This window comes from Dermacentor silvarum, chromosome 10, assembly GCF_013339745.2.
Source record: "Dermacentor silvarum isolate Dsil-2018 chromosome 10, BIME_Dsil_1.4, whole genome shotgun sequence".
In the NCBI taxonomy this organism is placed as follows: domain Eukaryota; kingdom Metazoa; phylum Arthropoda; class Arachnida; order Ixodida; family Ixodidae; genus Dermacentor; species Dermacentor silvarum.
This window is the reverse complement of record NC_051163.1, coordinates 70,348,204-70,365,231: the sequence shown is the minus strand read 5'-3', so window position 1 is coordinate 70,365,231 and position 17,028 is coordinate 70,348,204. Positions and strand designations below refer to the sequence as shown.

Below are 17,028 nucleotides of genomic sequence, written 5' to 3'. Positions count from 1 at the left end.
TTATCAATTTATAAAAGTCCAATAGCAAGAACACAATTTCACAGTAATCATATTATTATTATTGTTGAAAATTTTACTTACTCTTTACTAAGTGTCTATGCAAGGCTGACTATACTTTATTGTACACTTTTTTATTTCATTTGTTATCGATTTCTTTCTCATCCTCGATTATTTATTTTCCCTTGTTTATTTTTTGAATCATATTACCACCTGATTGGTGGCCTATCCCCCACGGTAGGTTTCTGCCATTAAATAAGGCATAATCATCATCATCATCATCATCCCATCATCATTATCATTCTACCGTGTGCCGGCCGAAGCTATATAGTTAGCAAAGCGCTAGCAATGAAACGGTGTTGTAATCGCTTTCTCATACATGTTTAAGTGAGTGTTTATATATGTCTTCGTTCAACTCGAAATCTGTAATATTATAAAGAAGGAAAAATTGTGAGGTTATCGTTGAAGAAGGAATAAAAGTTCGGCAGGTGCTGCACTTTTGCAACACACGAAGGCGAAAGCCGGCTGCACATTTGGTAATACATGAAGTTACACAATCGGGGTTAGACTTCTTTGTAAGACATATTGGTAATGCATTACGTCATACAATCGGGGCCAGACTTCTTGCAAGACATAACGAGTCGCAATGGGAAGTACACGTGTGGCCCTAAGGCGACATCCGGAACGCCACATAACACTTAACGTAGTACCTAAAGGGCAGCATGTTAGTGCACGCACTAGGCCACACATTTAGTCTGCTAGATGGCTGCTACGTGACGTGTGCAAACACGCACGCACTAGGTACACCTTTAGTAAGCCAGAACCGTGGAGCAGCCATGGCGTCAGGTCATCCCTGAGCCGTACTACACTTCCAATAAAATGATCGCGTACAGATCTCACTATGACATCAGCATTGTGGAACCGCATTCTAGTTTTCCACAAACTGTGGAGGCCCAGGATCATTATAGCGTCATACGGAAAACCGTCCATTTTTACCGCTAAGAATCTTATTCCCTGTGGATCTAAAGGTAACTTTTTCTGAATAGCCAACATGGATTGAAGTGCTGTACGAATTGGCAGCATTAAAAAATGTAGTATGTCGTGCCATTAAAAATTTTGCAGACATGTTTCATCTTTCGTGTTTTGTTGGTGTTTTGTGTTTTTGTCGGTGTATAGTGGCAAAGTTGGCAATAAAAATAAAAAAAAGAAAAGCAGCTCGTCTCGCACCCCGGAAGCTCGGGTTCGATTCCCACCCAGACCGAAACGTACCAATTTTTTTTCAAAGCCTCTAATTTACTTTGTTTACAGAAACCTCCCTGAGAAATGCGACGTCAATTCGATCATCTTTTTGCGGCGTCGGCCATTTTTCGTCACGGCCCAGTTTCGCCAAGGTCACCGCCAAGGGCACGCCAAGAGCACCGCCAACATAGACAACTAAGGCTTTGGCCTTAAGATATAGTAACATACGCAACGTAATATTTTTGTTTCACAGAGGGAGTCAGCGACGTTTAGGCATACGTCCCTGTTGCTGTAGCCTAGCACCCATGCTCAAAGTAAAGGTTGTTCTTGTTGATGCCTCAATACACGGCTCAAAAACACAACTTAAGCTTTGTCGCTTCCGTTTTGTGAAAATTAGCGCGATAAAAAAAAGCCTGATCAATAGATTTCTGCTGGCAGGGTTGCCAGATTTGGCAGCCGCGCTCCCTGCTCCAGGGTTGCCAGGTCCAGAAAGTGAAAAGTAGGGTTGACAACAAAAGTAGGGTTGTTCAGGGTTGCCAAATATGGCAACCCTGGAGCGCGCGTACCTGCTAGCAGACAAGCCGGAAGTCGCAGGTTCTTGTTCGACCAATGGGCATCGTCACCGACGCTGACATCACCAGATTCACCCTGCTGACATCGTGACGACCGCTGGGGATACCGGAAAGGTCAGGAGAGGAGGACGGCATTGTTTTGATTTTGTGGCGCGCCCGCGGTGCGTAGCGCGTTTGGCATCGTGGATCTTGACGGCATTCAGAACTCGATGCGCGTGCTTACTTGAAATGTTCGAAAAATATCTGAGGTGGTTTAGGGGCCCTTTAAACGTTGTCTTCACAATAGCTGCGCAGACTGCCTATGAAAAAACGCCCGTGGAAGCCGCTTCAGACAGGGTTACACACAAAGGCTCCGCGGACCCTCTCAAGCTTCGTCCGACAAACTTCTAGAACCATTTCTTCATGATGACGATAATGGTCCATTCGTGATGTCGACGTTGTCGTTTATGGCTGGGGATCGCCATGCTGCATTGGCAGGCAGGGCTAAGGTAAGAATCGCTGGCAAGCGAGAAGACCAATCATACCTCCATGAGTAGTTTTTTTTTTCAGATTCAGCACAAATTGAAGGCCATGTACAATGCTGATGACGTAGCTTGCACTGATCATAGAAGAAATTCGTTTTAGTGGGATGTGACTTCCTCGGAGTTCGAAGCTTCAGCGTTGAACTCAAGGACACAAATGTATTACTTTGTTAATAACTTATCTTGCCTTCTTCTCTATTCACAGTTTGCAGCAGAATAATTCCTTTATACCTTGCATCATTAGTAAAGCAACTATTTATGTGTCGCATAATATTCCTTTCAAAAGCTGAATGAATTCCACTTTGCAATTCGCCATATTTCTCGGTTTTCTTTCGTGCATCCGTCAATTAATTTTCTCTTTAGAATATTTGAAGATGTTGTGTTCATTCTCTCAGCACAAGCTTTTCTCTCTCCGCCACTGCGATTATCTGCCACTTCTTTAAAATATCATCATCCTCAAGGGCACGAACGTTCGCTTTGCTACTTACGACTTCCTTTGAGAAACGAGCAGACTGTCCCGTTAACTTCGTGAAAATATGCATTTTCTGATCTTCATAATTCCTTCTCTTTGTCAAAGTAATTTTATTTCTTCAAAGTATTTTTTTGTAAATAGGCTCCTTGGTAAGTCTCGCTTGATATCGGGAAATATTTAAAATTGGTTTGAGTTATTTTTTCTGATGTCCGCAGTTTTATTTCAGTGCTGCGTGTCTTCATTTCACGAGAATGTTACAAACGTAATTTATAGCCTTCTCACATTGCTTGTTCTTCTTACGATGTCTCCTCTACAATCCGCCCGTCCGCCGATACCTTGAAGTGGGTAAGTGCGAATAGTGGTATTGAAGTAGCAAGAAAGGAAGAGCACGGAACAAGTTCTTGTTTCCTAGTGGAAATGGCGCAACCAACTTTGGGGGATCGGCTATGAATCGGAATAAGTGAACGCGACGCTTCTTGAGCCGTAATCATAATCGACTCCTTGTCTGTTTGTTCTGCTCTATCAGAGCCCAATTCATCAACCATTTTTCGACAATTTAGTTCATCTATCCCCCAACATTTGCGCCTCATCCATTTGGTATGCGTGCCAGGCCACGTGTAAATCACTTTAAACGAGTCAGCAGACGCACTAGCAGCGGCTTCTCTTAAAAACCCGGTACTGCGGATCCTAAGATACTCGGCATACATCAATTCTGCAAGATAAAAAAAAAATTCCGTCCGTGAAGAACATGCCAAATCATGCGTATTAACTAACACCGAGTTTCAGCACCCTAGATTTTCTTGGCGCAGCAAATCGTGTTCAATTAACGAGAAGCTTTGAAGTTTCATTTACGCGAATGCGTTGCCGAATACCGATGCAGAATTTCTATTCCTATAGGTCTGGTTTGGCACCTTCCCCTTATTGTTTTTATTGCAATAAGCCCCAAACTATGGATAATGCCTTTATAGAGTGTCGTAGGTTCACCGTTCATCGAAAACGACTTCTAGCATTCAGCCAACTTGCATTAGTCATTACGCTTCCTGTCATACTGTCTCCGGAGGCATCGGCACTAGGACACTGCAATTGGAGCGTATGTGATGCCGCATTCATTTCTGTACGGGAAACGAGGAGACTGCCATGTTGATTTTATTGGTTTATTTTCCTCAACCAGAAAACAAAAATATTATTTCAAGTTTTAAAGTAATATCAGGAGGACATTTTATATTAACGATTAGTATTTATTTAAAGGGTCATTTTTAAATAAGAAAATGCTACTTAGGTATTGTTAGCTTTTCTACCCACTGCCATTGACTACTACCATTGACCAATTCATGGTCAATGGTAGTAGTGGGTTGTACCCTACATATAGGCACCAAACCAAACCAAGCGTCTTGTTTTTTCTTGGCACTGCAGTTGATTCTCAGGTGATTTATATTTTTTATTACTTGCTTGCGCTCCATCGTTCAATCCTTCAGTATTTAGAGCTAGGCTCTCATTCAGAACCAGTGACTGGCTTGCTTGAATATTTATTCACTTCTAGCAGAAGCCAGACTCTGGATTTCATGGGTTTTGTTTCAGTAAATGGTGGCGAATGTGTATTGCGCAGTGGCACCGACTGGCACCACTCCCACTAGGCTACCGGCTCACGAAAAATGCGGATGCTATGAACCGAGATATTGTTCGGCCGGTACTTATTAGAACCTCACAACTATTTATGCGGTACGCCACGTATCACTTGTCCTTGCAAAGTCTATAAGTAGTGCTTTTTAGCGTAGTCGGTACAGGACTTTATTTTACCACAGGTACCTTATGCGAAAGGCCTAGTCGGTCGGCTTCTCATTCTGTCAGCTAGCGTACAGGGACCGGTTTCTGTTTGCCGATCTAGCGACGTCATAGGCAATGACTTTCCCTCAGAATAAACTCTCGATATTTCGCTACAACAGTGTGCCCTTCTGGCCCGTCAAAGCGCAGCCAGTTGTCTACAGGATTGAGCGCGTATATGCACATGGAATTTTAAATGTGTGCACATTCAATTTGCACCGCGAAGCTGAGATTTCAATGGGATTGAATGTTCTATTCTTATTAGCTTTCTTGTTCTCGGCGCTATGAATTGGCCACAGCGATGATTTTTGCGCAGTGCGGAATATTTCTTTTTGCGTGAGATCAATTATTAGTGTGATAATCCTTTTCTTGGTTTTGTTGCATATACTCTTGCTTTCACTTGAATTCATTTTCTAATCTTTTTGAACATTGTGAGCTCTCCTATGCTGCAATATTTCATCTCCTGAGATATTCTGTTCAAATTAAAGTCTAGCTCATTTGTTCCACCGGGTTCCTGTATCACAACCAATTTTTATGCATTCCTCAATTTCTTAGAATAGTGTTTTCTTTTGCGTTTCTTCCTGCCACCGAATTCTTCTCGTACCTCATGTAAATAAGCGATATATAAGCTTTAACAGGCGCTTAAAAAATCTGGTATTTGTAGCTTTGAGATCATGACAGTAATTTTCTAACTAACAAGATATGGGTTAGTTTTCCTCCTCCTCCTCATGCTTCCCCTGTTATATGTCGCAATACTTGCCTGTGAGAAGACATGGCTATTTTAAGTGACTTGCATAAGTTTGGTCAGAATTAGTCTTATGTTTGGACTCTGTGGGAGGAAACAATAAATATTCCGGTAAAAGGCCCCGCGTGGAATTGAGAAACAATTATTCTGAACTACTTGTCATGTTTGCATGTTATAAAAATATGATTATCTAATCTCCTAATTGCTTCCGCTCTACAGAAACCCTGAACATGGCTAAGCACCTTCCTGCACTGTTTGCAATTGTGAGCGTACTCGGGAACTTGGCCGCACTGGAGATCGACAAGTCCGACGGTGGCTACAAAGACGTGCTGGTTTCCATCCATGCTGACGTCCAGCCAGATGAGGCTATCTTGGATAACCTCAAGGTACTGAGCATGAACTGAAACTGTTCCAACAATCGAAGTGTAGCTACTGTACCACTTTTTAGAACTTCCACCCCCGTCTCTTTCACACACGCTACCGCCGATTTATAGGCGAGAAACAGAGCAGCAAGCTGGAACCGCTGTACGCCATTAACACTTTGATGGGAGCAAGCAAATCAGTGACAACCCAGATTTTGCTTATAGTTTTGCTGCACCGCATAAATAAGAGAAACGGTAACAATGTCGCTTATATTTCTGACGTTGACTATCCACCAAAGCCATAAAATGTCGCAATGTCGCAAAAGCCGCAATACGCACGCAAGCCTCACGCATGTGCCGTACGGAATTTCGGAAGAGTGAACTGGCCCCGCTTTGGTTCGGAACCAAAGTCGCCACTGTCCTTAGCTCCGGAAAGAGACATCCACCTTGACGTAAACAGTGGTGTTTCTTATCCGTTCCCAAAATAGGCTGTAGTGCCAACCCTTGCAATAAACGCATCATCTTCAGTCATCTGCATGCAGTTATGTCTACAGAAAGCACTATAATATCTTGTTCATGGCTGTCTCAAAAACGGGAGCACGTGGAGTCTCCTAACTTCAATGCATTCAGAGGGGAACACAAAAATAGATTCATGATGATGATAGATATTGCTGCATTAGCCAACCGACCCGGAAATCCTCCGTTGACCCTGGCTACCCGATGAAACCTTTTGGACATAAAAGTGGGCGGCGTGCCTGTTTCGGCACTCATAGGCACTGGGGCGAAACTATCGCTAATGAGCCCTCTGCCTTTTTTGTCGTCTCCGCAAAGTTCTTACACCCGCCACGTCACCTGTCGTTCGCGTTGCCGACGGCAGTACACTTTGCGTCGTGGGCATGTGCACTGAGCATGTGAGCTTAGCTGGCCACCAGACCTCACTTCTATTCCCAGTTTTACACCAGTGTCCCTATGACGTCATCCTCGGCCATGACTTCTTGAGCACCCATTCTGCCCTTGGTGACTGCTCACCTGGCCTTCTACAGTTGGAAGTCCTCTCTGTACGCGATCTCAACACCGCGTCGCCACCGTGTTTAGGTGTCATCGAGCTTGGTCGTCTGCGACCAGCAGCCGTGACGTATGTCACGTTGACCTCAGAGCCCCCTGTTTGTGAAGGTGACTATGTGATATCTTCTTCTCTAGACGCTCTTTTGACATGGTGTGTTGTGCTCCCTCACTCTATTGTGACTGTTGCTGAGAACCGGGCGTGTATACCGGGCGTGTATACGTACCCCACAATTTCTTTCCGAAGCATCACGTTGGGCAGCATATCACCTTTAGCAGCACGCGACCCTCTGGCCCTGACTATCGATACTCCACAGTGGTTATCTGGAAGCCCGGACACAGGTACTACGCTTGACGACCCTCTTGACGATATGATTGGCCCTGATCTCTCCAGTTCTCAGTCCGAAGATCTTCGCAGCTTATTAGCATCTTACTGTGATGTTTTTGATTTTTCTTCGCCCCATCTTGGCCAGACACCACTCGTAACACATCGCATCAATACTGGGGCTTGGTAAGGGCGCCTACGGCGCCCTTACCGATTGTCTGCGTCCGAACGCCGTGTTATTCAAACCGAAGTTGAAAAAATGTGGACTATATAAGGACATCATTGAATCATCTGCGAGTCCTTGGGTGTCCCCTGTGGTGCTTGTCAGAAAAAAAGACAACACCTGGTGGTTCTGTATCGACTATCGATACTTGAACAAGGTAATTAAAAAGGACGTCTACCCTTTGCCGCGCATAGACAATGCGCTCGACTCTCTCTATGGCGCAAGGTATTGTTCTTTCATAGATCTTCGGTCCGGCTATTGGCAAATTGCCGTTGACGAGCAGCATCGCGAAAAAACCGCCTTCATTACGCCCGATGGGTTCTACCAGTTTAAAGTCATCCCCTTTGGGTTGTGTAATGCAGCAACCTTTGAAAGAATCATTGACTCCCTTCTCCACGTGTTCAAGTGGTCTGCTTTTATGCGTTACCTTGACGACGTCGTAGTTGTTGCGCCCACATTCCCCAGTCATCTCCAACAACTATCCGATATTTTGCAGCTGTTTCGCAGCGCCCGGCTTCAACTTAACTCCTCCAAATGCCACTTCGGACGCTGAGAGATCACCGTACTTGGTCATCTTGTTGATGTGGCCGGTATCCGAGCTGACCCTGCCAAAGTACGCGCTGTTCCCAACTTTTCAACGCCCCGTTCGTCGCAAGACGTCCGCTCGTTTTTTGACCTCTGCTCTTACTTTCATCGCCTAGTCAACGACTTTGCAGAGAAAGCACGGTCTCTCACGTGCCTGATCAAGAAAAACCTTCCTTTTACCTCGGGTCCTGCCCAAGCATCTGCCTTTTCGCAGCTCATCGCACTACTCACTACGCCACCTGTTATGGCTCTCTTCGACAATTCTGCTGCTGCGGAAGACATTGTGGTCACGACTTTGTTATTGCGTATGCCAGCCGCCTCCTTTCCGCCGCTGAGCGGAGTTATTCCATCACAAAGAATGTCTCGTTCTTGTTTGGGCCGTTGCAATATTTCGCCCTTATCTGTATGGCAGAACCTTTACCGTTGTGACTGGCCATCACGCTGTCTGGTGGCTATCTTCGCTCAAAGATGCCATGGTTCGCTGGGCATTACGACTTCAAGAATACACGGTCATCTACAAATCTGGCCGTTTGCATCGGGATGACGACTGCCTTTCCCGGTACCCCGTCGACCAACCAGAACCTGCACCGAGCGACTGCAGTCCTTGTATGCTTGCCATCTCCGAACTCTTCAACATTGCTGCTGAACAGCACCGGGACTCGGCCATACGCAAGATTATCAACCATCTCAACTCCCAGGCTCATGATGCCTCTCTCCGACTTTTTGTGCTACACGATAACACTTTACATCGTCGAAGTTTGCTTCTTGATGGTCCTGACCTCTTACTTGTCATTTCGGCACACCTCCGCTCGAGTCTTGTGGCCCAGCTTCATGATACGCCAACAGGGGGTTACCTCGACGTTTCATTCACATACGATCGCGCACGCCGTCGGTTATACTGGCCAGACATGTCCCGCGCGGTGCGCCGTTACGTGGCCTCTTGTGACCTTTGTCAGCGCCGGAAAAAAAGCCGCCGCTCCCCACCTGCTGGCCATCTTCAGCCTCTTGACGTTCCATATGAGCCATTCCATCGCGTCGGCCTCGACTTACTTGGCCCGTTTCCAGTGTCAGTCTCAGGAAACAGATGAGTCGCCATCGCTACAGGCTATGCGACGCGATTCGCCATCTCCCGTGCTTTACCCACAAGCTGCGCGACCGACGTTGCGGACTGCTAACTCCATAACGTCTGTCTTTAGCATGGTGCACTTCGGCAACTGCTAACTGAACGGGGCAGACAGTTTCTTTTGCAGGTGATCGTAGACTATCCACTAGCCCCTAGGTCTCTTGTCCTCCTCTGGTCCCCAACGCGCCGTGTCGGGCTTTCTAAAAAGTTGCTGTTCCCGTACACCGGGCCATATCGAGTACTTTGCCAAGTGACCAACGTAACGTACGAAATTGCTCTATTGTCTTCATCCCCATAGGCTAAACCCCGCACCGACATCGTGCACGTCGCCCGCCTGAAGCGCTACCACGTCCCAGACACTGAATAACCCTGTGTCTGCAGTGAACCTTTTCCGTGCTGTCGTACTTCGACTGCACCTGTCGGTGCTTTCGCCGCCGGCGGTTAATGTTATGAGCCATGCTCCTATGCTGCGGACGAAATAGTAGTGAAATAGCAGACGAGAAAAAGGACGAGCAGTATCCCGGCCCGCCATCTTTGTTGTTGTGGTTCCACTCGCTGTCACGTGTAAATATTGTCTATAAACCCTTTTTGACATCTCCCCGTATCAATACTTTATTTTGAGTGTGACTTAACAGCCTTCGGCGTGAACGAGCGCACACTAGGTCAAAAACAAATACCATATGACATGAACCCGACAGATTTCAGGGAAATGCAAATCGCAAAGACAATATATACAATATGAAACAATTGTCTAAAAAGAGCTATAAAAACAGCCATTTTGGCAAATATGTCCGCGAAATGAAAGGACGCATTATAGGTGATAAGCAAACGAGTCATGCATCAGAACATTTGGCTGCTTTTGCATGAGGCACACGAAATCGCAGTGACGTCAATAACTGGTCACAGTCGATGGAGCCACCTATAACTTCATGAAGAATTTATATGTCACGCTAAAGTTGCCGGTCATGAATGTACATACCGAGGTCTGCTAAGAGAGAATAACAGTCATAGAAACGATGGCGGTCAATATATCTATCATAAAGGATGCGTACAAACTTACACTGAACATTTTCGATTCGATTGCAATAGCTAATGGAGACGCTTATTCCAGGCTACTGACGCCAACACGAGACGTGGTCTCACGAGAGCCCAGTAAATAGTTCGCAGAGACTCGCATCGACGAAATTCCCTTGTTAACCCAGATGTACCACCAATATTTTTCAATGCGCCGAAAACAATTGAAGATACATGCAACCGGAAATCAAGCCTTGGGTCAACAATAACGCCAAGGTCTCGTACATGGGCAGCACAGAATATTTGTCCGCCAAGAAAAGTGTAATTACACATACCTGTATCATGTTTTCTAGTAACAGACAAAACAGAAGTTTTCTTAATGTTAAATTTAAGCCTACTCTCTGATCACCAATTCTCGATGTTGTCAATCTCAGCTTGCAAACGGCGCAGTCCTTTAAGTTCTCAATCTTACGGAATAATTTTAAATCACCTGCAAAGAACAAAACCTTCCAGTTCATGACATGTAGCGGCAAATCATTGATAAATAATATAAACAATAAAGGTCCAAGGTTGGAGCTTGAGGTACTCCGGATGTTGATACAAATTCGTCGGACACAACCAGATAATATGACTCGATTACGGCGGCGGAAACGTAGCTCTTGAGCCATTTGCAGTAGATGAGGCAAAGCCCGTATTTTGCCATCTTCATCACAGGTACCTCATGGGAACCCTTGTCGAACACTTTACTCTTGTGAAAGCAGATTGGGTCCCCCTAATCACGTTTAAGCATGTGAGACCCACTGTATCCAAGAAAGGCGCATAAATTCGAGTCAACGGATTGTCGCGTAGTAAACATGAGATATTTTGTTTGAAATATGAACTCATGTGCTCGTACATTACCCTTTTCAAAACGTTTGCAAAACAACAAATAAGTGACACTGGTCGAAAATAATTCACATCACATGCATTGCTGGATTTAAATACAGGAACAACTACTGACACCTTCCGACGCAAGGAAAAACACCAGTGCGCAAAGATAAGTTGAACAAATACGTCAAAGCACGACTAAAAATGTTAGCACATCCCTTGATTATGAAGCTGGTAATTTCATCGACTCCTATTGAAAGTTTTGGCTTAACGTCTTTAATCGCCGATAAAAGCTCATGTTCATCGACACTTTCATACACTAAGGAGTCCGGGCTGTCATGAAGCTGATAAGAGTGGTTGTGCTATCAGGGTGCACAAGGCAAGAGCTAAAGTGTTCAGCGATGGCTTGGCATACATCTTCCGGATTGAAACAAATACTGCAAAAATGTGAGCACATTCTTTGATTATGAAGGTGGCAATTTTATCGACTGCTGCTGAAAGTTCTGGCTTAAGCTTTTTAATCATCGATAAAGCCTCATGTTCATCGACACTTTCATGCACTAAGCAGCCAATGGTGTCATCGAAGGTGATAACAGTGGGTGTGTTATCAGGGCGTGCAAGACAAGAGTTAGTGTTCAGCGACAGCTTGGCATACATCTTGCGGTTTGAAACAAATACTATCACGCATTTTCAGCACAGCAGTACTGACGTTATCTTTACTTTGCTTCCGCACAGAACACTTTGGTTCTTTCTTGTTCTCTTCAAGAAGTTTACGCTATGCAGCTTCATCGCCTACAACAAGTTTTTTTTTTCACAGTTTGTCTACGTAATGGATATCTTGGTACCAATACTCACTTTATGATTTTGCGTAGTTTGTGATACAGATGTTTTTTCTTCAAGTGGTGTTTCAAATCGCAAGAAAACCAACAAGGGAGTCTAGACTTTCTCGGATGACGTCGCGGTATACATTTTTAATGAATCCTTGCACAAGTGATGTCAGTAGCTCAACGCATGAACCAACATTCCCGATCTCAAAGAATAAAGACCAATCATAGTTGTGAAGCTCAGTGTACAGCCCAAGGTAATCGCCGTAAGCGACCTAAATTTTTCTGCTTTGAATTCATGCACTGCACGAAAAGACAAAAAGAACGGCAGAGTAAACGGGCAATGAAACTTATCTACCAGAACAATAGGATCGCGCACCGCTTGAACATCAAAAACAGGCACGTTAGATATAAATAAATCTATAATGTTACAAGCGTAGCTCTTCATCGCGTTATATTGACGTAACCTATGGAAGTTATTAAAATCAATGAGACATCCGGCTTTTTCTCGCATGGCTGTGTAGTTACTGTTCCCCAAACTAGGTGCCCATTCGACTTTAGGGAGATTAATGCACACGTAAATATGAACCTTTTGAACCTTTTTGGTTCTCACGAACCAAAAAATGATTCGTGAGAACGTTAGGATCCGAATTAGGCGGAAAGTAATAACAGCCAACGAGACAGTGTTATTTGTCACGTGTTGGAATTTCTGACCACACCCATATTCATCGTACCTCTCCAGGTCTTGCCTTTTATGGGCACCCAATACAGAACGGCACACCATCAGAAATACAACACGGTACAGGTATAACCCGCATATACCGCATATCATATAGCAAGGCGTGGCATATAAGTTTCGTTGACGAGACGCTGGCGCCGACGCCGACACCAACAGCGGATTTTCTTCGACACGGGGCCTTAACGCTGTGGCTTAAAAGACGTGCCCCCGAAGCAAGCACAAGAAAAAAAAAGGCGCGAACAGGGAATGCGGAGACTTCCCACATCATATGACCTGGCCCACCTGAACGCCCGCCCCCACTCGCTCCTTTTCCGTGACTTACCCTCCCATCTAATCCAGGGTGGCTGACTGCAGCCGCCAGTCATCTGGACCATGGCTCTAATACTGCATAGGTCGAAGAAGGGCTATTACGTGCGGCTAGGTCAGGAGTGAGTGGGTGAAATACGTTATTTTAGTTAAATTTTCAGGTCACTAGAGCAGGAGTAACCTGAAAATTTAACTTTACACTGCTGTACCACGTTGGGTCAAGCCCAAAGCGGCAGGAGAGTACCGAACTAAGGGCCCTCCTCCCAATTTAACAGATGGGAAAAATAAAGTATTTCTCTGTTTCTCAGTTAGTAGTTGTGCAGATTTGCATACATCTGTGAAATATATCATATCATATTGATATATGATATGAAGGAGAAGAAAGGGAACCGAGGAGCCCGATTTCTATTAATCATCCCAGAAGCCAACGAAGACACCAAGTAGCCAGACAGACACAGACAGACACAGCGCCTGTCTGTCACCTTCGCCTTATTGTCCTCGTTTCTTGTGTGCGCGCTGCAGTTTCAAGATGAAGACACCAAGGACAATATAGGGGGAATTACATGTACTTACTAATTGCACTAAATTAATGATAAATAATGGAAATGAAATTGGATGAAAAACAACTGGCTGCAGGTGGGGAACGATCCCACGTCTTCGCATTACGCGTGCGAGGCTCTTACCACTGAGCTACCGCGGCGTCGTTTTCCCATCCATTTTCTGGGGTATTTGTGTTTTACTACTACAAATAACCCTGGGAGTGTTAGCCAGCGCCACCACTCACAAACCTTGACGGCGGATGTGGGACATCCTTTCTGCCGCAAGCGCCACGAGTACGTGATCCTTTTGGATGAAGGCAACTGGTCAATAAACCCACATATGCTACCTGAAGGCATCAATGTTGCAGGATTTTTCATCCACTTTCATTTCCATTCAATTATCATTTTGTATTTAAATTAGTAAGTACTTGCAATTTACCCTATGTTGTCCTCGGTGTCTATGTTTGTTGCCATCTTATATGTAATTTACAGTACGCTCCAGTAAGCGAACCTGGCAGACAACACACAAATATTTTAATGACGCGATGCTTGCAGTGCTAGATCATCCTATCTATAAGAGCACAGCCATCTCTTGCGCCTATTAGAATTCACTCAGAGCACGCGAAATCACACATTCCTGCTTTCTCTAACCGTGATTAAGGACGTGGTTGAGATGGACTGTCACACGTGTTTGATACACGTAACTAAATGAGAATAAAGTGAGACTATTCCGGAAAAATATGCAGTTACGTACCCCCAAAGGTTGCATACTCTGGTTCCAGCAGGAAGCTCAAGTGTGTCTTGCCTGTGTTTAGCTTCCATTTCAGACATGTTCACGTCTGTAATGAATTAACACAGCGTGTCCTGGTGCTTTTCTTGAGCCCCACCCACCGTTTCAGGTACATTCGCACTGACTAAGCCTAGAGTAAAGTCGGCTGAAGGGATCACAGTGCAGGTAATCTTAACGTGATATAAGACATACTTTCGGAGAAAATCATGAGCTTAAGGCTTAATAGAATGACGTGTACCTAATATAAGCAAGTAAGCAAGTTTTATGCCATTATCACAGTAATGTTATCATGGCATATTTCAGCTATTTAAACTGGCGAAGAGATAACGCGATGTTTTCATGAAAATTTGTGAGCACACTGCGAATTTCTTTTGTGATTATATATACACGTCATGCTAAAAGCCCGTCATTTGGGCATGTTTTCCATTTCATTAACGTAATCTGTCCTTAATGCAGACGATGCATTTTAACACGCAGGTTCTGCTACGGGCTTCGTCTGAATTCCTCCACCGCGCCACCAATGGACGAGTGTATTTCCGACACGTGATCATCGACATCCCAGAGACGTGGCCTAAAAGAAGCGTCGCCCGGAGCGTGTCGTCAGAGTTTTCCACTTGGAGCGACGTTCGCATCAAGAATCCCATACGAACTGTTGACTTACCTGTCTTCGCGAAGACATCGAGGCGCTGCGGTCAGCGGGGAGACTTTATCCAGCTGTCGTCCAGCTTTCTCGCAAACCTCAACTCGTCAACTACTGAGACCTACGAGAGCGCAGGTACACAAATTTAGAAACGAGCCTGAAGTTTATGAACAAAAGCAGATATGTATGCAGGGTGTCCCAAATATCATGCACCAAGATTTAAAATTACGCAAATGCTACGTAGCTGGACGAAAGCAAGGTAATGTTGTTTGGCGTCGCTTGGAGATACCCAGATTATTCTTTGCATTCCGTCTATTTACAGAATTAGTCTTAATTAATTAGTCAGCTTCTTAGACAATATAATTAGATGAAAAGTGTCAAGAAGATTGTACAGCAACAATAGAATCTCCCGATACAGCTTCCTGTTGCTCAATACGTGCTACATAAGTTTTTTTTTCCGTTCACGAAAAAAGCCCGGAAATGCACGCAAAGTGCCTCGAGTGGGCTTCTTTCACGCTTGTTCTTTTTCATGAAACCTCATCAAAAATATCACCCTCACTATAGTCTCTCAAGTACCAGGCATTGATCGGAAATACAGTCTTCGTATTTCTATTTGTTGTCTGTCTGGCCTTTGTACGGCCTGAGCTGCGCCTCTACAAGATTGCAATTCAACTGCTGACCTGAAATCTCGTTTTGGGAGAGCCTAATAATTTCACACTATTGCCACAAAAGTGGCCACAAAAATGTACGATTTACGTTTTTTAGACTGTTTCGGTCACATGTCTAATATTACCGAGACGGTAATATTGTAAACGCGATGGCTACGGCCGCAGGCGCGCATTACCCACTGATCGTAAATTACTTACAATATCTCGCAACATTGAAGCTTCGTTGTTCTTCACAGTTGTGCGTCTAGATACGTTGTACAGGACGTGTAACAAAAATCATTCCAAGGGAACATCCCGCAGTTTTTGGTTTACATAAATGAAAACCCCAAGCAGCATAGATTGCAGATTGATTAGCCGAAGCTAGGGGATGCTTGTAAAGTTTCCATTATTGTAGAGCAGGATAGGCGGACCCGCCGCGGTTGCTTAGTTGCGATGGTGTTGGGCTGGTAAGCGCGAGGTCGCGGGATCAAATCCCGGCCATGGCAGCCGCATTTCTTTGGGGGCGAAATGTAGAGAACACCTGTGTACTTAGCTTTAGGTGCACGTTAAAGAACCCCAGGTGGTCCTGATTAATCCGGAGTCCCCATTGCCTCCCACGTGTCACTTGCTCTTCGGGTTTCATCGGTGATGTGTCTACTGCAATCCACTCTCGACGCCAAATCATGAGTGTACAAAAGGAGGTGTGTCTAGTGCGTGCGTCATTGCACACGTCACGTCGCTGCCTCCCGCACTTCCCTTGCTCTTCGGATTTCATCGGTGCTACTGGGATGTACTCCGAAGCGGCAGCTGTAAAACGTGGTTGCCCGCGGAAGCACGCCTCAGAAAACGATACAAGGGAACCCCAAAAAATTTAACGTTCTGCAGCAAAATGGTTCGAATGTTCCCGATATGTGGACAACCTATATACGCAAGCACACACACCGATTCAGCAGAAAGAACTTTCATGCATGTCGCAAACATAAATTGAAAAATATTTCACCTAAGCGATTGTAGTGCTTTCGCATTTTCACTCGTACGCAGCCTTAAGTGTCTCTGCTGAATTTGTTTTCTGTTTCAGCGTATGCCTTCGTGCACGCATGGGCGCAATTCAGGTACGGCGTCTTCGAAGAGTACGGCAGTATCCATGACGACGACAATCCTTTGACCTATTGCGAGCTTGACGGAAAGGTCGGTGATAATCTTTTGACGTAATTTGTGCGCACATTTTTGAAGTTGGTAAAATCACGCTCAATTCTTTTATAATGACACGTGTACGTACTTGTTTATCTTTTCGGGTGACCGCTTTTCACCGGCTAACAAATGTTAAATGTTCTCGCTTGGCGCAGGACACGCCTGCGTGTATCGAAGTTTCTCTAATGTTATCGATCATTCTATCCGTTGTCTACTGTCACTGAACCTTGTGTATTTTGATTGTATGCACGACACGAATTACGTACCCCTTTCTAGAAGTCACGCGGGCACCAGTGATTCTGCTGGAACCTTCGAAGAGTCATGTATAAAAGCCTATGCTTGAACCGCTGATCAAATTTTCCACGATCGCTGACTTTGGTCACCACTGTCGTTGTGCTTGAGTGTTACTTGTTTTCCTAGGCAC

At 44.9% G+C, this 17,028-nt stretch overlaps 1 protein-coding gene across 1 annotated transcript; it reads left to right on the top strand.

Moving 5' to 3' along the window:
• The first annotated feature begins 5,597 nt into the window (after positions 1 to 5,597).
• LOC119431624 (calcium-activated chloride channel regulator 1-like) lies at positions 5,598 to 16,625 on the top strand. Its single transcript, XM_037699105.1, has 3 exons — positions 5,598 to 5,753; positions 14,604 to 14,901; positions 16,492 to 16,625. The coding sequence occupies exons 1-3, from the start codon at positions 5,598 to 5,600 to the stop codon at positions 16,623 to 16,625; spliced, it is 588 nt and encodes a 195-aa protein (XP_037555033.1).
• The last annotated feature ends 403 nt before the right edge of the window (positions 16,626 to 17,028 follow it).